The sequence below is a fragment of the Carcharhinus amblyrhynchos genome, chromosome 8 (genome assembly GCF_965287045.1).
Source record: "Carcharhinus amblyrhynchos chromosome 8, sCarAmb.v2.hapA, whole genome shotgun sequence".
In the NCBI taxonomy this organism is placed as follows: Eukaryota; Metazoa; Chordata; class Chondrichthyes; order Carcharhiniformes; family Carcharhinidae; genus Carcharhinus; species Carcharhinus amblyrhynchos.
This window is the reverse complement of record NC_137331.1, coordinates 126,931,364-126,951,760: the sequence shown is the minus strand read 5'-3', so window position 1 is coordinate 126,951,760 and position 20,397 is coordinate 126,931,364. Positions and strand designations below refer to the sequence as shown.

At 46.1% G+C, this 20,397-nt stretch overlaps 1 protein-coding gene across 5 annotated transcripts in view; it reads right to left on the bottom strand.

Annotated features, from left to right (window-relative positions):
• The window catches only part of agap3 (ArfGAP with GTPase domain, ankyrin repeat and PH domain 3), a 715,466-nt gene that overhangs the window by 264,977 nt on the left and 430,092 nt on the right, over nucleotides 1–20,397 (bottom strand). For all 5 annotated transcript variants that reach the window (XM_080194795.1, XM_080194794.1, XM_080194797.1 and 2 more), the window contains exons 6-9: nucleotides 17,744–17,878; nucleotides 14,567–14,694; nucleotides 12,497–12,649; nucleotides 9,033–9,125 (exon numbers count right to left, since the gene is read on the bottom strand). In XM_080194795.1, the coding sequence (XP_080050921.1) occupies nucleotides 9,033–9,125; nucleotides 12,497–12,649; nucleotides 14,567–14,694; nucleotides 17,744–17,878 (509 nt within the window). The remainder of the gene's footprint in view (nucleotides 1–9,032; nucleotides 9,126–12,496; nucleotides 12,650–14,566; nucleotides 14,695–17,743; nucleotides 17,879–20,397) is intronic.

Below are 20,397 nucleotides of genomic sequence, written 5' to 3'. Positions count from 1 at the left end.
ATCAGGTTTCAGTTTTCAACTCTGCAAAAAAAAGTCTAAAACTCTGCCATTTTCACATCCATTCAGCGTTTAAAATTCTTTTTGTAAGACTGCCTCCTCAGAATTAACTGAAAGCTGGTGTTTCTCACCACATCTTCTGACATTTTGTTGAAAAAAAGCGTTTGGGTCATCATGAGGAGGGCAGGGCCTCAGAGAAAAAAGTAACAACGTTCATCCCACCCCACCCACTCCTCCTACCCTACCCCACCATGGAGATCGCAGGGTCTCCTACTACCACCTACCACCTCTCTGCGCCCCCTCCCCCCCACCCCCCCACTCACCCTCTTGAACAGAGCCGGCATCGATCTCTCTCCCCCACTGCCATCAGAACTGCCCTCTCTCTCCCCCCACCCCGCCACCGGCCTCCCTGCGATAAGAGCCAGCATCTTGTTAAGTTTCAATAAAATTGATTCTGACTCTTCTAAACTTTGGAGAATACAGGTCCAGCCTCCTCACTATTTCCTTATTGGACGACCCCAGATGCCGGGAATCAGATGAATGAATCTTTGCTGCACTGCCCCTGTGGCCATATATCCTACCTGAGGGACTCTGCACAATACTCCAGCTGTGGTCTCACCAATTGCAGCAAGACATCTTCACAGCTGGACTCAAATCCTTCTGCAATTTTTAAAAATTGCCATGTTGGGATCTGAACCCATGTACCCACAGCATTTTCCTCAACCACTGGGCTATCAGTCAAGTGACGTTACCACTCTGCCACCACCACTTCTTATTGAGCCACACTGTTCTTATAGTTAAAAGTTTAAAGTTTATTTATTATTGTCACAAGTAGGCTTACATTAACACCACAATGAAGTTACTGTGAAAATGTCTGAGTCGCCACACTCCAGCGCCTGTTCGGGTACACTGAGGGAGAATTTGGCATGGCCAATCCACCTAACCAGCATGTCTTTCGGATTGTGGGAGGAAACCGGGGCACCAGAGGAAACCCACGCAGACATGGGAAGAATGTGCAGATTCCACACAGACAGTGACCCAAGATCAAACCCTGGTACTGTGAAGCTGCAGTGCTAACCACTGTGCCACGCCACAGAAATTTATTTTCTCAATGGAATATATCTTTTGAGGACTATGAAGTAGCTCCTCAAAGGTTTGCTGCTGCTCAGTGACTATCTTACCTTTAAACATATTTTTACATCCACTTTAGCCACCTTTGCCTCCATACAATTGTAATCATCTTTATTTAAGTTTCAGACCCTGCTTTCTTACCCTCAAGCTGAATGTGAAATTATTCCGTATTTTGATCAATATAACCGAGAAGATCCCTTCATTATTCCTATCCCATCACACATGAATGGAGCAAGGCGTTTGATAAGGTCCCCCATGCAAGACTTCTTGAGAAGGTGAGAGGGCATGGGATCCAAGGGCCTTTGGCCTTGTGGATCCAGAACTGGCTTGCCTGCAGAAGGCAGAAACTGCATGGAGGTCGGTCACCAGTGGAGTGCCCCAGGGATCTGTTCTAGGACCCTTGCTGTTTGTCATTTTCATAAATGACCTGGATGAGGAAGTGGAGGGATGGGTTAGTAAGTTCGCTGACGATACGAAGGTTGGTGATGTTGTGGATAGTCTGGAGGGATGTCAGAAGTTGCAGCAAGACATAGATAGGATGCAAGACTGGGCGGAGAAGTGGCAGATGGACTTCAACGCAGATAAATGTGTAGTGGTCCATTTTGGCAGGACCAACGGGATGAAGGAGTACAATATCAAGGTTAGGAGTCTTAGCAGTGTTGAGGAGCAGAAGGACCTTGGGGTCCGGGTCCATAGGACTCTTAAATCAGCCTCGCGGGTGGAGGATGTGGTCAAGAAGGCGTATGGTGTACTGGCCTTCATTAATCGAGGGATTGAGTTTAGGAGTCGGGAGGTAATGCTGCAACTTTATAAGATCCTTGTCAGACCCCACTTGGAGTACTGTGCACAGTTCTGTTCACCTCACTACAAGAAGGGTGTGGAAGGTATTGAAAGGGCGCAGAGGAGACTTACAAGGATGTTGCCTGGATTGGGAGGCATGCCTTATGAAGATAGGTTGAGAGAGCTCAGTCTCTTCTCCCTTGAGAGATGAAGGTTGAGGGGCGACCTGATAGAGGTTTATAAGATGTTGAGATATAGATAGGGTGGATTCTCAGAGGCTATTTCCCAGGGCTGAAATGGTCGCTATGAGAGGACACAAGTTTAAGGTGCTGGGGAGTAGGTGCAGAGGAGATGTCAGGGGTAAGTTTTTCACTCAGAGGGTAGTGAGCGAGTGGAATCGGCTGCCGTCGGTGGCGGTAGAAGCAAACTCGCTGGGGTCTTTTAAGAGATTTCTGGATGAGTACATGGGATTTAATGGGATTGAGGGTTATAGATAGGCCTGGTAGGTATGGATATGATTGGCGCAACTTGTGAGCCGAATGGCCTGTTTGTGCTGTAGTGTTCTATGTTCTATACCACATCCACTGGTTCTCCTCAATCAACTCTACTAGTTACATCCTCAAAGAATTCCAATAGATTCATCAAGCATGATTTCCCTTTTGTAAATCCATGCTGACTTTGTCTGATTATCCCACTGCCTTCCAAATGCTGAGTTATGAAATCCTTGATAATGGACTCTAGCAACTTCCCCAGTACTAACATTAGGCTCACTGGTCTATAATTCCCTGATTTCTCTCTACCTCCTTTTTCGAATAAAGGGTTTACATTAACTACCCGCCAATCTGTAGGAACCAGTCCAGAGTCCAAAGAATTTTGGAAAATAACCACCAATGGATCTACTATTTCCAGGGCCACTTCCTGGAGTACTCTGGGGTGAAGATTATCAGGATCTGGAGATTTATCCACCTTCAATCCCATCAATTTCCCCAAAACCATTTCTCTACTAATGCTGATTTCCTTCAGCTCCTCAATAAAACATGTTTCTCTCAGAATTTCTGGGACATTGCTTCAGTCTTCACAAAGGAAGGCATGAATAAAGTACAAATTTAGTTCTTCAGCCATTTCTTTATTCCCCGTTATAAATTCTCTGGTTTCTGTCAATGCTTTTCTCTTTACATACTGACAGAAACTTTTACTGTCAGTTTTTATGTTTCCCACTAGCTTACTTTCATACTCTTCTTAATCACTCCCTTGGTCCTCCTTTACTGAATTTTAAACTGCTCCCAATCCTCAGGCCTATTGCTTTTTCTTGCCAATTTGTATGCTTCTTCCTTGAATCTGATACTATCTCTAATTTGTAAGCCATGGTTTGGCCACAATTCCATTACATTCTGATGCCAAACAGGAATAGACAATTTTTGGATTTCACCTATTTGTTCTTTAAATGCCGACCATTGCCTGTCCACTGTCCTTCCTTTCAGTAATGTTTCCCAGTCCATCATGGCCCATTCATGCCTCATACAGCATATGGTGGAACATTCGCTGAAGGTTAGCATGCAGGTGCAACAGGCAATGAGGAAAGCTAATGGCATAATGGCCTTCATAGCAAGAGGATTTGAGTACAGGAGCAGGGATGTCTTTATGTAGTTATACAGGGGCTTGCTGAGGCCACACTTTGAGAATTGTACACAGTTTTGGTCTTCTAGTCTGAGGAAGGACATTCTTGCTATTGAGGGAGTGCAGCGAAGGTTCACCAGACTGATTCCCAGAAGGATAGGACTGACATATGAAGAGAGACTGGATCGACTGGACATCTACTCACTGGAATTTAGAAGAATGAGAGGGATCTCATGGAAACATACACAATCCTGATGGGGCTGGAACAGGCTGGATGCGGGAAGAGTGTTCCTGATGTTGGCGAACTGAAGAATTAGGGGTCACAGTCTAAGAATAAGGGGTAAGCCAATCAGGGCTGAGATAAGGAAGAACTTCTTCACTCAGAGAGTTGTGAATCTGTGGAATTCTCCACCACAGAAAGCTGTTGGAGCCAATTTATTAGATATGTTCAAGAGAGAGCTACACATGGTCCTTGCAGCTAAAGGAATCAAGCAGTAGGGGGAGAAAGTAGGGGTGAGATACTGACAGTGCATGGTCAGCCATGATCATATTGAATGGTGGAGCAGCTGGAAGGGCCAAATGGCCTAATCCTATTTTCTATGTTTCTGTGCTACTAACAGAGCTATTCCACCTCCTTTTCCTTTTCTCTTTCCCTTTGAAATGGAATATTCCCATGAAAATTCAGTTCCCATCTTTGATAACTTTGCAACCACAACTTTGTGATAGTTTTCAAACCATATTTATTGCTCAACTCATCCTTCTAGGGCAGCACGGTGGTTAGCACTGCTGCCTCACAATGCTAGGGACTTGTGTTCAATTCCAGCCTTGGATGACAGTATGGAGTTTGCACGTTTTCCCTGTATCTGCATGGGTTTCCTCCAGTTGCTCCGGTTAACTCACACAATCCAAAGTTGTGCAGGTTAGGTAGATTGCCCAAGTGCCCCAAACTGCATAGGTTAAGGTGATTTGTGGGGTAAAGACGCAGGGTTACGGGGATAGATGCTCTGTCAAAGAGCCACTGCAGACTGGATGGACTGAATGGCCTCCTTCTGCACAACAGAGTCATAATCGTACAGTCAAAGAACAAAGAAAATTACAGCACAGGAACAGGCTCTTTGGCCCTCCAAGCCTGTACTGACCATGCTGCCTGACTTAACTAAAACTCCCTGTGCTTCCGGGGACCATATCCCTCTATTCCCATCCTATTCATGTACTTGTCCCTTAGAAGTCACTACCGTATCCGCTTCCACTACCTCCCCTGGCAGGGAGTTCCAGGCACCCACCACTCTCTGTGTAAAAATTCTGCATTGTTCATTTCCTTTAAACCTTGCCCCTCACACCTTAAACCTGTGCCCCCTAGTAATTAATTCTTTCACCCTGGGAAAAAGCTTCTGACTCTCCACTCTGTCCATGCCTCTCATAATCTTATAGACGTCTATCAGGTCACCCCTCAACCTCCGTCGTTCCAGTGAGAACAAACCAAGTTTCTCCAACCGCTCCTCATAGCTAATGCCCTCCATACCAGGCAACATCCTGGTAAATCTTTTCTGTACCCTCTCCAAAACCTCCATATCCTTCTGGTAGTGTGGCGATCAGAATTGAACACTATATTCCAAGTGTGGCCTAATTAAGCTTCTATAAAGCTGCAACATGATTTGTCAATTTTTAAACAACACCTGATGAAGGCAAGCACATCGTATGCCTTCTTGACTACCTTCCCCACCTGCATCTCCACTTTCTGTGGCCTGTATACCTGTACATCCAGATCCCTTTGCCTATCAATACTCTGAAGGGTTCTGCCATTTACTTTATATTTCCTATCTGTATTAGACCTTCCAAAATGCATTACCTCACATTTGTCCAGATTAAACTCCATCTGCCATCTCTCTGCCCAAGTCTCCAGCTGATCTATATCCTGCTGTATCCTCTGATGGTCCTCACCACTATCTGCAAATCCACCAACCTTTGTGTCATCCGCTGTCCACTATGCCATCAATTTTGGTGTCATCTGCAAACTTACCAACTATACCTCCTGAATTCTCATTCAAATCATTAATATAAATGACAAAGAACAATGGGCCCAGCACTAATCCCTGAGGCACACCACTAGTCACAGGCCTCCAGTTTGAAAAACAGCCTTCGACAACCATCTTCTGTCTCCTGTCATCAAGCCAATTTTGTATCCATTTAGACAACTCACCCTGGATTCCTTGAGACTTAATTTTATGCACCAACCTACCATGTGGTACCTTGTCAAAGGCCTTGCTAAAGTCCATGTAGACAACATCAACTGCACTGCCCTCATCTACCTTCCTGGTTATTCCTTCAAAAAACTCAATCTTGTTTTGATTTTAATCTTGTTACAAATGCTGTGTGCATTCAGATAGAGTTTTTAATTCTATATTTTTACCACTTGTCCCTACTCTGCTCTTATTTACTGTTACACTCCTTTTATACTGTCTGTCCCTTCCTGGCACCTCTGATAATCATTACCTGTATCACTGCCTTTAACTATTGCCTTTTTTTCCCTCATTAACTTCCTGAATCTTGAGGTAGAGATGATAGCCAAGTTCCGCACCCATGAGGACGGCCTCAGCCAGGATCTTGGGTTCATGTCACACTCTTGTAGCCCCCACCATATTGCCTTGGTTTGCAAAATCTTTCAAACTGTCCTGACTTGAAAGAATTCACACCTCTTTAACCTGTGATTGTCCCTCTCACCAAACACACTGTTTGTACCTGTAAGAACTCACATTCTAACCATTCTTCACATTCCAATCTGTAATTGCTCAATGGAGTAATTATATTGAAATTGTCTCTTTGTCTATATATGCCATGTCTGTAAACCTACCTCCACTCACCTGATGAAGGAGCAGTGCTCCGAAAGCTTGTGATTCCAAATAAACCTGTTGGACGTTAACCTGGTGTTGTGAGACTTCTTTCTGAATCTTGTCCCATGTGAGCATTACCCTCACTGTACCTCCCACCTCAGGTTACTATTTCGTTTAAAGCCCTCTCAACAGCCAGAATCATATGATTTACCAGGTTACTGGTCCCAGCATGGTTCTGGTGAAGACTGCCCCAATGGTCCAACTTTCACTTTCCCCAGTTTTGGTGTCAGTGTTCCATGAACTGAACCCATTTCTCCCACACCAATTGTGAGTCATAAATTCAACTCTGAGATCTTATTTACTCAACGCGACTTGGCTCATGACTCGGGTAGTAATCCGGAGATGATTACCTTTGTGGTTCTGCTTTCTAATTTAGGTTGATAGTTTAACCATTGTATTGGTCCCCATGTGGAGCACGACAACTGGATCCTTCCCTTCCGACTCCAAGTTCGTCTCGAGGCCCACATACAGAACTTAACACAACCTTTGGATCTCATATTTTTAGCTGCACAGAATATCTATCCCCTCCCTCTATCAATCATACTGCCCCCCACCACCACTATTTCTTTTTTAACTCCCCACACTTTAATCTCCCCTGTCCATTGAAACTATGCTCAGTTTGCTCCTACTCCCTACAGTCGCTGCTCTTGTTGGAAGAACTTCAAACCTGTTGGACAAGTACGGGGCTGAAGCTCCACCAGTGTTACCTTCGGGATCACCAGACCTGCCTCATTCATAATCACACCCTCCACTTCTCAACAGTAGATCAAACTAAAATTACTGAAAATTAGGGCTGTGGCTGCCTTCTGGAACAGAATTTCAGTCTTTCCAATGCAGTACAGTACTCAAAGCTCAGACACCAGCTCATTAACCTCATTAACTCAAAGCTCCTGAATTGGAGATGCGATTGATATGGATCACTCATTGTCCACTAGCCCCACATACTAAAGATGCAACACGTCACCTGCCCTGCCACCTTTATTGCATTTTGTTAAACTAATTAGAATTTGAAGTTTGGAAGTTTCACCCAACAATTATTTCTATTGATAGTAAGCAGTTTAACAAGCTATAAATTTATTGCAACATTTGTAGCTCCAGAGTATTGGTTTAAATTAGTGCCCCCGTTTAGAGTAAGAAAACCACCATAAAACTCATTAATGCCTGGACACCTCAGCTCTCACATCTTGTGTATGCCACTACCTCTCTCGGATGCTCCTTATCTTGTAAACAGTACCTCCTCTCATGCTTAGAAGTTAAGTACGATATTGAAGGTGCACTCAGGCTACTTATTCCCCAAGACAAAGAAAGGCTTTTCCAATTATATGATGGTACCAGGAGTAGAGTACACAGATTTAAGGTGTTAGGTGAGAGATACTGGGGGTATGTCAGGAAGAACATTTTTACACAGCAAGTGAGAATGACCTGGAACTCATTGTCAACAAGAGAGGTGGGGGATAGAGATGATCGGTGATTTTCAAAGAAAACTGGATGGTTAGTTGTGAGAAATAAACTTGCAGGACCCCAGGGTTAGAATAGGGGAATGGGACTGAGAGTTGGCATGTCATTGATGAGCTGAACAGTCTCCTTTATTGCTGTAATGGCTCCATAACCACACACACTCTCAGCAAAACCATGCATACAGAGCACATGGTATAACAGCTCTCACTCACACTACAGATACCATACAGACACTCGTAAAATGCACCACCTGGTTAAATTCACCTGTCAAATAAAACCATCTTGTACGAACCTGTTTTAAACAGATCTGTAACATAGACAGGGCACCCAGAAAGTCTGTTACATGCACACTCCAAAAGCTACAAACAAGGCAAATTACAAATGGGAGATATCATGTCCATGCAGCAGCACAAATGTGCCCAATATTAAAGGATGCAGGGTGACAGAAGGTCATTCAGAATAAAACCCCGTAACAGAACTGGCCTGACACAGCTCGATTACCCCACTCACTTGCTCTACATTCAGCAATCCTCAGTGACATAGCCAGAGCTCGGTGTAAAGCACAGGCCTGCACCATGTGGTATAAACAGATGGCTTCAAATGATCACCACAATGAAACTTCAGCTTACAGGTCTGAAACAGCACAAGTACCTTTGGGGCTAAATGAACCTGAAAGTCCGATCTCAGTCAGCTCTTTCATCTCACAATGTGACAGCAAAACCTGACACTCTCCCAGAACATGACAACCTCTCACCGTCATTTAAACAGTTTCAGAAAGGTGACTCCCTCAGTGGCTATTGGTGCAGGGTCTCTGTCGAGAGTAGAGCTGCTAGTATCTGTCACTGGGGAAGCTAATGGATGGTGTGACCCTGATATTACTGCACCAACGCTGCAAAAGGCACAGATTCCATTTCACCCCTCGACTCTTGTTCCTTATCTTAAACTCAGCACCTTTCAGCTGTTGAAAGCTTTTGAAACCCCGGCTACAGGAACCGTTACCAAATGAAAAGTGTCTGAGTGAGATCTGACTTTGCCCCATTCAGATAGGGGAAGGCCCCTGCTCCTCAGCACCTGCTTGTCCTGAGGGACACAGGGCTTTCTGACATTGTGGGAACAGACTCCACTGACCCAGGGCCAAGCAGCAGAATACTGACTTACCTGTTTAATGGGGATAGCTCGTCCACTCCCGATATTGTCTGTTTTACCATCTAAGCTTTTCTTGTCCTTATCAGTGTCGCTGCCCTTTCGTGACTAAAGTAAAAGAGGAAAAACAGAGATTCAAAAAAACTTTAATTTTACTCAACACTCTCCAGCCTTGCTACAAACTCACAGCCCAGAATTCACATAAGCACCACGCCACACTATCACACGTGTACATCCCAACCAACGTCCACTCCCCCTCGCCCTGCCCCATTCCCCTCACACTGCCCCATTCCCCTCACTCCCCCTCACTACCCCATTCCCCTCACTCCCCCCCACACTGCCCCATTCCCCTCACTCCCCCTCACTGCCCCATTCCCCTCACTCCCCCTCACTACCCCATTCCCCTCACTCCCCCTCGCCCTGCCCCATTCCCCTCACTCCCCCTCACTACCCCATTCCCCTCACTCCCCCTCGCACTGCCCCATTCCCCTCACTCTGCCCCATTCCCCTCACTCCCCCTCGCACTGCCCCATTCCCCTCACTCTGCCCCATTCCCCTCACTCCCCCTCACTCTGCCCCATTCCCCTCACTCCCCCTCACTACCCCATTCCCCTCACTCCCCCTCGCACTGCCCCATTCCCCTCACTCTGCCCCATTCCCCTCACACTGCCCCATTCCCCTCACTCCCCCTCGCACTGCCCCATTCCCCTCACTCTGCCCCATTCCCCTCACTCCCCCTCGCACTGCCCCATTCCCCTCGCCCTGCCCCATTCCCCTCACTCCCCCTCGCACTGCCCCATTCCCCTCACTCTGCCCCATTCCCCTCACTCCCCCTCGCACTGCCCCATTCCCCTCGCCCTGCCCCATTCCCCTCACTCCCCCTCGCACTGCCCCATTCCCCTCACTCCCCCTCGCCCTGCCCCATTCCCCTCACTCCCCCTCGCCCTGCCCCATTCCCCTCACTCCCCCTCGCACTGCCCCATTCCCCTCACTCCCCCTCACTCTGCCCCATTCCCCTCACTCCCCCTCGCACTGCCCCATTCCCCTCACTCCCCCTCGCACTGCCCCATTCCCCTCACTCCCCCTCGCACTGCCCCATTCCCCTCACTCCCCCTCACTCTGCCCCATTCCCCTCACTCCCCCTCGCACTGCCCCATTCCCCTCACTCCCCCTCGCACTGCCCCATTCCCCTCACTCCCCCTCACTCTGCCCCATTCCCCTCACTCCCCCTCACTCTGCCCCATTCCCCTCACTCCCCCTCGCCCTGCCCCATTCCCCTCACTCCCCCTCACTCTGCCCCATTCCCCTCACTCCCCCTCGCACTGCCCCATTCCCCTCACTCCCCCTCACTCTGCCCCATTCCCCTCACTCTGCCCCATTCCCCTCACTCCCCCTCACTCTGCCCCATTCCCCTCACTCTGCCCCATTCCCCTCACTCCCCCTCACTCTGCCCCATTCCCCTCACTCTGCCCCATTCCCCTCACTCCCCCTCACTCTGCCCCATTCCCCTCACTCCCCCTCACTCTGCCCCATTCCCCTCACTCTGCCCCATTCCCCTCACTCCTCCTCATTGATAGGAAGTGGGCCTAGCTGACTCGACCAGTATTTATCTCTGCCATTTACCACATCTTGCTGTCGGCAAAATGCTGCCACAAAGATATTACCTTGTTTAAATACCTGACTCCAAAAACCATCCTGGTGAATTTCCAGGGCTCAGATCATCATTAAACACTGGAACCAGGAGGTGGCTGGGAATCAGGCCCTGGACCCTTTCTGGTTGTATCACAGCTTGGTATGGGCTCCAGCTCTGCCCAAGACCGCAAGGAACCAGAAAAGGTCGTGAATGTAGCCCAATCCATCACACAAACCAGCCTCCCATCCATTGACTCTGTCTACACTTCCCACTGCCTCGGTAAAGCAGCCAGCATAATTAAGGACCCCCACACACCCGGACATTCTCTCTCCTACCTTCTTCCGTTGGGAAAAAGATATAAAAGTCTGAGGTCACATACCTCAATTGACAAGGGAAGGGCCATGGATGTCGTCTATATGGATTTTAGTAAAGCGGATGACAAAGTCCCTCTTGTCAGGTTGGTGCAAAAGGTTAAATCTCACAGGATAAAAGGAGAGGTGGCTAGATGGGTAGAGAACTGGCTTGGCCACAGGAGACAGAGGGTAGTAGTTGAAAGGTCTTTTTCCAGCTGGAGGTCTGTGACCAGTGGTGTTCCGCAGGGCTCTGTACTGCGACCTCTGCTGTTTGTAATACATATAAATGATTTGGAAGAAGGTGTAACTGGTGTGATCAGTAAGTTTGCGGATGACACAAAGAAGGCTGGACTTGCGGATAGCGATGAACATTGTCGAAGAATTCAGCAGGACATAGATAGGCTGAAAAATTAGGCAGAGAAATGGCAGATGGAATTTAATCCAGATAAATGTGAAGTGATGCATTTTGGTAGATCTAATGTAGAGGGGAGCTATACAATACATGGCAGAACCATCAGGAGTACTGACACACAGAGGGACCTGAGTGTGCAGGTCCACAGATCCTTAAAGGTGGCAACACAGGTGGAGAGGGTAGTGAAGAAGGCATATGGCATGCTTCCCTTTATAGGTCAGGGCATTGAGTATAAAAGTTGGCATATGATGTTGCAGTTATATAGAACATTGGTTAGGCCACATTTGGAGTACTGTGTCCAGTTCTGGTCGCCACACTACCAGAAGGACATGGAGGCTTTGGAGAGAGTACAGAAAGGGTTTACCAGGATGTTGCCTGGTATGGAGGGTCTTAGCTATGAGGAGAGATTGGGTAAACTGGGGTTATTCTCCCTGGAAAGATGGAGAATGAGAGGCAACCTAATAGGGGTGTACAAAATTATGAAGGGTATGGATAGGGTGAACAGTGGGAGGCTTCTTCCCAGGTTGGAGGTGATGAACACGAGGGGTCACAGGCTCAAGGTGACAGGGGCAAGGTTTAACTCAGATATCAGAGGGACGTATTTTACACAGAGGATGGTGGGGGCCTGGAATGCACTGCCAAGCAGGGTGGTGGAGGCAGACACGCTGGGATCGTTTAAGACTTACCTGGATAGTCACATGAGCAGACTGGGAATGGAGGGATACAAACGAATGGTCTAGTTGGACCAATGAGCGGTGCAGGCTTGGAGGGCCGAAGGGCCTGTTTCCTGTGCTGTACTGTTCTTTGTACCAACCGACTCAAGAACAGCTTCTTCCCTGCTGCTGTCAGAGTTTTGAATGGACTTACCTCGCATTAAGTTGATCTTTCTCTATACCCTAGCTATGACTGTAACACTACATTCTGCACTCTCTCCTTTCCTTCACTATGAACGGTATGCTTTGTCTGTATACTGCACAAAGAACAATACTTTTCACTGTATGGTAATACATGTGACAATAATAAATCAAATTAAATCAGATCAGGAGGTGGCTGGGATCCAGGATCTGAGCTTTGTGCTTACTGTGAATATATTGGAGCGTCGCTTGGATTGTTTGCGGACAGGAGTGGGAGTGCTGGATGCAGCGATTGTTTCAATTCGCAGTTCCTTCTGACTCATACTCGGTGTGGACGGTACTGAAGAGGAATAGTCACTGAAAACCCCTCCGTTAGCAGCCTGTGGGATTCACAACAAATTAAAACAATCAAAATACGACAGCACCCACTGTCAGGACTCACACAGCAGTATCAAGGAAGCCATCAATATTCACCCAAACCGATAAACACTTCTGAACTAAACTACTCTGGGAGGTCCGGAGGATGAGAAAGTGCTTTATAAACCCAATTGTTTCTTAGCTATGCGATAGTCCCCACTAAGACAGGAGATAAGATTCTCATCTTCCTATCACAGCATTATCCAGTCAGCAGGACAGGTAATGAGTGTGTGCTTATGTCCATCTGTCTCTACACTTCTGTCTTTCCCTCTCTGGTAGTAACTGGTATGAGAGGACAAAACAGCTCCAACATCAGAGTCCAGCTGCTTGCAACAAGATGTAGACAGAATGGTCAAATGGGTGGATAAGCGGCAGATGGAGTTTAACCCTGAAATTTAACTGAGAGGTGATACACTTTGGAAGGAGTAATTTGACAAGAAACTACTCAACAAACAGTAGGACACTAGGAAATTCTGTGGAATAAAGGGACCTCGGAGTGTTTGACCCCGATCTCTGAAGGCGGAGTTGTATAGAACTTTGGTGAGGCCACAGCTGGAGCACTGTCTGCAGTTCTGGTCACCACATTATCGGAAGAATGTGATTGCACTGGAGGGGGTGCAGAGGAGATTCACCAGGATGCTGCCTGGGATGGAGCGTTTAAATTATGAAGAGAGGTTGGATAGGCTTGGGTTGTTTTCATTGGAGCAGAGAAGACTGAGGGGCGACCTGATCGAGGTGTTCAAGATTATGAGGGACACGGACAGAGTGGATAAGGAGCAGCTGTCCCCCTTAGTTGGAGGGTCAGTCATGAGGGGACATAGTTTCAAGGTGAGGGGCAGGAGGTTTAGGGGGATTTGAGGAAAAACTTTTTACCCAGAGGGTGGTGAGGGTCTGGAATGTGCTGCCTGGGAGGGTGGTGGAGGTGGGATGCCTCACATCTTTTAAGAAATACCTGGATCAGCACTTGGCACATCATAACATTCAGGGCTAAGATTAAAGCAAAATACTGCGGATGCTGGAATCTGAAACAAAAACAGAAAATGCTGGAAAAGAGCTCTGGCAAAGGGTCATCCAGACTTGAAACATTAACTCCATTGTCTCTCCACAGATGCCATCAGATCTGCTGAGATTTTCCAGTATTTTCAATGTTTGCTGTGTGGTATAACATTCAGGGCTATGGGCCAAGTGCTGGTAGATGGGATTAGGTAGGAGTTCAAGTGTTTCTAGTGTGTCGGTGTGGACTCGATGGGCTGAATGGCCTCTTCTGCACTGTACGATTTTTGAATTCTGTGACCCTACACTCAACATAAGGACATACCCAATTTTTATTTTAGTTCTTCCCTAGGATGTGGACATTACTGGCAAGACTAGTATTTGTTCTCTGGAATGTATATACATCGACAATGCTGTCAACCTCTCTGTCGTGGTTTCACAGGACAGTTGAGAGTCAACCGCATTGCTGTGAGTCTGGAATCATACTAAGTTTAATTAATATTTATTAGTGTTACAAGTAGGCTTGCATTAAAACTGCAATGAAATTACTGTGAAAATCCACATGTAGACTAGACCGGGTAAGGACAGCAGATTTCCTTCCCTAAAGGACATTAGTGAGTCAGGTGGGTTTTTATAACAATAATTCCATGGTCACTATTAGTGAGATTAGCTCTCAATTAACATGTTTCATTGTTTTTAACTTAATGTATTCATTTAAATTTGGGATTTGAGCCAATGTCCCCTCCCCAGCAACAGATATTGAGAACCTTCCAGTTATAACCTGCTATCAGTCTGCCTCTCTGGATTACTAGGCCAATGACGCAATCACTGAGCCACTATTTCCCCCAGTTTCTGACAGACTGACCAACACAAAGAGAAAGCCTCACCTGGTTGATGTGCACAGATGGGATGGAGGCATTAGGTACAGAGGAATGACTGGGAGAGTTTGGCAGTGACTTGCAGGGTCCGATCGATAACTGCTGCTTCTTCCGTAACGCCACAATCTTCTGAGCCACTGAGTGAGTGAACAGCAGGCAGGGTTAGACTTTCTGACCGAGTTCAATGACCATCTACAGAAATCACGCACAGACACACTCAGCAACTCCCTTTCCACTTGGGCACTAACCGTCACTCAGCAAAGCTTCAACACTTCCAGGCACTTCCCCCCCGAGTGGCCACTTCCCATTCCTGAGCAGAGACATCAACTGTCAGCAGGCCATTCAACTGCAGCGGCATCACCGCCAGTCCAACATTCTCCTCATCCCTCCCAGCAACAGCTGCTGAGACCATTCCAGTCTCAGCCTTGATGAAATCAGAGGCAGTTGTAGAGGAGAGGGGAGGCAGCTACACACAAACCAGGTTCTATAAATGGAACAGGAGGAAAAGCTGCAGCTTCTCAGTCATCGCTGTATTGCTGCAGTACCACAGTGAACCAGCAAAGGGTGCCGGTGAGACCTGTGACTTCAGTTGGATCAACACCACCATCTGCAGATAGCTCAGTGGTACTGCAGCCAGGCCAATCACATCAATTTTGACAAGTATCATTTTATCATTGTCATTAACAGGTTCAAAAGAACAATCAACTGCCCAAAGAGATTCAGCAGAAAGCATTTTGTCAATGGGGAAGAAACAGGTACGACTGAGGATCAGCCAGCAGGTAGAAGCTTCTTGCCGCCTGTTTGGATGACAGCACAGTCTGCACGGGGGATGAACAAACGGACCATGACAACATGTTGCAAGAGGTCATTCCAGTGAAGGAAGTTAAAAGGAATGTGACTGTGATACAGGGTAGCTACTGTTCACCGCAGGAATAACTTGGGAGTTCTGAAGATTACGTGTGCCTGCCCAATGTCAGGTTAAAGACACCTCCTGTTGGAAAGTTGGAGTGGGGAAGGGGGAGATCCACTTGTTGTTATTCAAATTGGGAACCAATGACATTAGGAGAACTAGGGACAAGTTAAAGTTACCATAGTACCAGGTGACCATAGGCTGCTCTCCCCTTTGAGCGGGAGAGCTAACTGGTGATGATTTAACCTGAGGGTCACCAACTTTTACAGATGCACCATAGAAAGCATTCTTTCTGGTTGTATCACAGCTTGATATGGCTGCAGCTCTGTCCAAGATCACAAGGAACTACAAAGGGTTATGAATGTAGCCCAGTCCATCACACAAACCAGCCTCCCATCCACTGACTCTGTCTACACTTCCCGCTGCTTTGGTAAAGCAGCCAGCATAATTAAGGACCCCACGGACCCCAGACATTCTCTCTTCTACATTCTTCCTTTGGAAAAAAGATACAAAAGTGTGAGGTCATATACCAACCAATTTAAGAACAGCTTCTTCCCTGTTGCTGCCATCAGACTTTTGAATGGACCTACCTCACACTAAGTTGATCTTTCTCTATACCCTAGCTATGACTGTAACACTACATTCTGCACTCTCTCCTTTCCTTCTCTATGAATGCTTTGTATGGGTAGCATGTAAGAAACAATATTTTTCACTGGATGTCAATACATATGACAATAATAAATCAAATCACCACAGGCGAGGGCACTGTTGAGAAGAATAACCTCAGCCAGTACGAGAATTGAACCTGCGCTGTTGGCATCACTCTGCATCATGAACCAGCTGTTCAGCCAAGTGTGCTAAACTGACCCCAAACTTACAAGAACAATGTGATGTTAAAAGAGTTTGAGGAGTTCGGGTTCAAATTAAAGTGCATGGAAGGTATAATCTCTGGATGTTACCTGAATCATTGATAGATTGGCATGGGGAAAACAGGTTAAAAGCTGAAATGTGTGACTGGAAGAGTTATGTGGGGAAAAAAGGGGGTTTCAATTCAATGGGCAATAGGAGTAACACTGAGAAAGTGGGAGCTGCTCCACAAGAACAGGCTTCATTTCAGGAAAGCGAAGATCAGTGTCCCACCAAATCAAATAACTAGAACAAAAGCCAGTGCTTTAAGCTAACACTGGAGAGGGGGAGGAGTCAGAAAAACATCAATACTCAGCCAGAAAAAAAATGTCCGTGTTCAATTCTTCCCCCTGATTTCTACACCCAAAGTGTCTCTCTCACTGGTGAACACTGACACAAAGTATTCGTTTAGAACCCTACCATTGTCCACACAATGAATCCACACACAAATTACCCTGTCCTAGTTACATTTTCACCCTTAATATACTTGTAAGATAACTTAGGTACTGTAGTGTATCTTGAAGAGGGTGCACACTGCTGTTACTGAGTGTCAGTGGAGGGATGTTTAAGGTGATAATTCGGCAACATGAGTTGTGAGAGACAGGACTGTGATAGGTTAGAGTGTCACCAGCATTTCTGTGAAAATTAACACCGCGCCTTCATGATGTTTCTGAGGGACAGCCCGTTGACACCGGAGGTAACAGTACAGGAGCAGGAAAGGAACAGGGAGAGAATTGGTTATCTGGCTACAGTTAGCTTAAGGAGTGGAGGTGAAAGCTGTGCCAGAAGGAACAGCCAGGGTGAGTGGGAAGTTTTAATAGGACAAGGGCATCAGAGATGGAGTTGAGGATGCACATCAGCAGCTGCAGAAATTGAGTATTGCTGAAGAAAAAGTATATTCTATCGAAGTTTTTCATCTTGCACTCATCAGGACAATTCACAAGAACTAGAATATAAGGGAAGAGAGTGCTGATTGGTTGACAAATGGACTCTGATTGGTAGAGGCATTGCCATGAGCCAGCAGATGGTGACTGGGCATTGGTTGAAATTTAAACTATGCAGCTTGACTCTGATGGCCACAGGGGAATCAAACATTGATTGTCAGCGCTCCTGCTATTTCCTCCCTTGTTACACTCAGCAGCCTGGGATACATCCCTCTCTGAGGAATGAACCAGCAAATAACTGCCACTTATTTTATTTAGTCAGGTTCCTTGAGGTGCTATTTTTAACTTCTTAAAGAATATTTAAAGAACAAAAGGACAGAAGAGAGCAATGTTTCCTGACAGGCAGCCTGATTGCAGAAGCAGCTGGCTGACGTGCTGCTCCTGTGAACTGTACGTGTGCTCTGAAAGATCAGAAGGTGACATTACCATCCTGGAAGACCCGCTCTACATTCAGTCCATACGTAGCACACGTCTCGTAGTATGTGCATCGCTTCAAGTCATTGGACAGCTTCCGGGCCCGAGCGTCATCGATAACCCGAGGGTTCGTTGCACTGATTGCATCTAATAAATGGATCAACTACAGCTGGTTAATAAACAGTCACAGATTAACACAGTAATACAGATATAGAATCATAGAATGTCTACAGCACAGGTGGAGCCCATTTGGCCCATTGTGTGTGTGCCTGCCCCACTGGTCCCACTCCCTTTGCCTTTTCCCAGTGAAACTGTAATTCAATTTCTCCTCAGATAATTATCCAAATCCCTTTGGAAAACCTGATTGAAGCTGCTTCACCACACTCTCTGGCAGCACATTCCAGATCCTAACCACTCGTTGTGTGGAAAAGACTTTCCTCATGTTGTAGCTTTTGACAATCACCTTAAATTTGTGTGTCTGATTCTCAATCTCTCCACCAATGGGAGTAGCCTTGCCTTATCCATTCTGTCCAGGCTCCTCCTGAACATCTCTATCAGATCTCCTCTCAACTTCTCCTCCCTAAGGAAAACAGTTTGAGCTTCTCCGATTTCTGTAACTGAAGTCCCTCCTCCCTGGAATCATTCTCAGAAATCTGTGCACCCTCACAAAAGCCTTCATTTCTTTCTTAAAGTGTGATGTCCAGAATTGGGCACAATACACTAATTGAACTAAACCAGTGTTTAAACAGGTATATCATATGAAGTTTTTCTCAATCTGTCTGTTTATATAGTGTAGGATTCTATACCCCTCATTACCCAATCTCTTTACACGCCCTGTCACCTCCATTTATTTCTACTCCATTTTCAAGTTTGCTGATGACACCACCTTAGTGGGTTGGATCGCAAACAATGACGAGACAGAATACAGGAATGAGATAGAGAATCTGGTGAACTGGTGCGGCAACAATAATCTCTCCCTCAACGTCAACAAAATGAGGAAGATTGTCATTGACTTCAGGAAGTGTGAAGGAGAACATGCCCCTGTCTACATCAATGGGGACGAAGTAGAATTTGAGAGCTTCAGGTTTTTACTACCCAGATCACCAACAACCTGTCCTGGTCCGCCCATGCTGACACTATAGTTAAGAAAACCCACCAATGCCTCTACCTTCTCAGAGAACTAAGGAAATTTGACGTGTCAGCTACGACTCTCTCCAATTTTTACAGATGCCCCATAGAAAGCATTCTTTCTGGTATCACAGCTCGATATGGCTCCTGCTCTGCCCAAGACTGCTAAAAACTACAAAGGGTCGGGAACGAAGCCCAGTCCATCACGCGAACGAGCCTTCCTGCTGCCTCAGAAAAGCAGCCGGCATAATTAAGGACCCCATGCATCCCGGACATTCTGTCTTTCACCATCTTCCATCAGGAAAATGAAATAAAAGTCTGAGGTCACATACCAACCAATTCAAGAACAGCTTCTTCCCTGCTGCTGTCAGACTTTTGAATGGACTTACCTCACATTAAGCTGATCTTTCTGTACACCCTAGCTTTGATTGTAACACTACATTCTGCATTCTACTTCCTCTCCTTCTCTATGAACAGTATGTGTTGTCTGTATAGTGCGCAAGAAACAATACTGTTCACCGTATGTTAATACATGTGACAATAACAAATCAAATCAAAAATTTGACAGCATCTTTCCCTGGGTAAAGACAGATGCAAAATGTTCATTTATTACCTTAGCCATGGCTCCTACCCCCATGCTCAAATCCCTTTTTTGGTCCCTAAGCAACCCCACATCTTTTACTATTTATAAGTCTGCAGAAGGCCTCTGAACTCCAGTTACTTTAGCTCCCAGTTTCTTCTCATTTCCATCTGATTGCAAATTGTATTATCCACCCAAAATACTCCCTGTGCATCCTTTATCTACTTCTCCTTTATATCACCCACAAAGGTCTGGATTTGCTTGATCTACATTTCCCTCATGTGGGAATGTGTGTCATCTACACATCAACCATCTCCTCTTTAAAGGCAGCCCACTGTTCAATTACAGTTTTACCTGTTAACCTCTGATTCCAATTTACCACAGCCAGATCTGTCCTCACCCTCCTCTAATTAAATCGAATCCTCTAAACTGCTCCTTGTTCCTTTCAGTAGATAATCTGAACCTTATGATAATGTGATCACTATTCTCTAAACAGTTCCCTATGTGATCCACTTCATTCACCAGAACCAGGTCCAGCTGGAGCAATGCCTTCTTCCTCACTGGGACAAAAACATCCTAATCGTGAAAATTCTCCCAAACACATATCAGAAAGTCATTCCTCCCCATTCTTTACACTGCTACTCTACCTGAATCTGTTAAAATAGTTAAAGTTCACCCTTATCATGACTCAATATTTTTGCATCTCTCTGTAATTTCCTGGCAAATGTCTTCCTTTATATGTTTTCCACTAGTTGGTGACGTACAGAATGCACCTAGTTGTGTAATGGTCCCGCAATTGTTTCTTAGCCCTAACCAAATGTGTTCTGTTGTTGACTCTGCTAAGATATCCAATCTCTCCATCACAGCTTGTTAAATAATATCAGCTCGCCTCCTACTCTCTTCCCTGAACACCTTGTATCGAACGATATTTAGTCGCCATACTTCCCCTTTTTTGAGC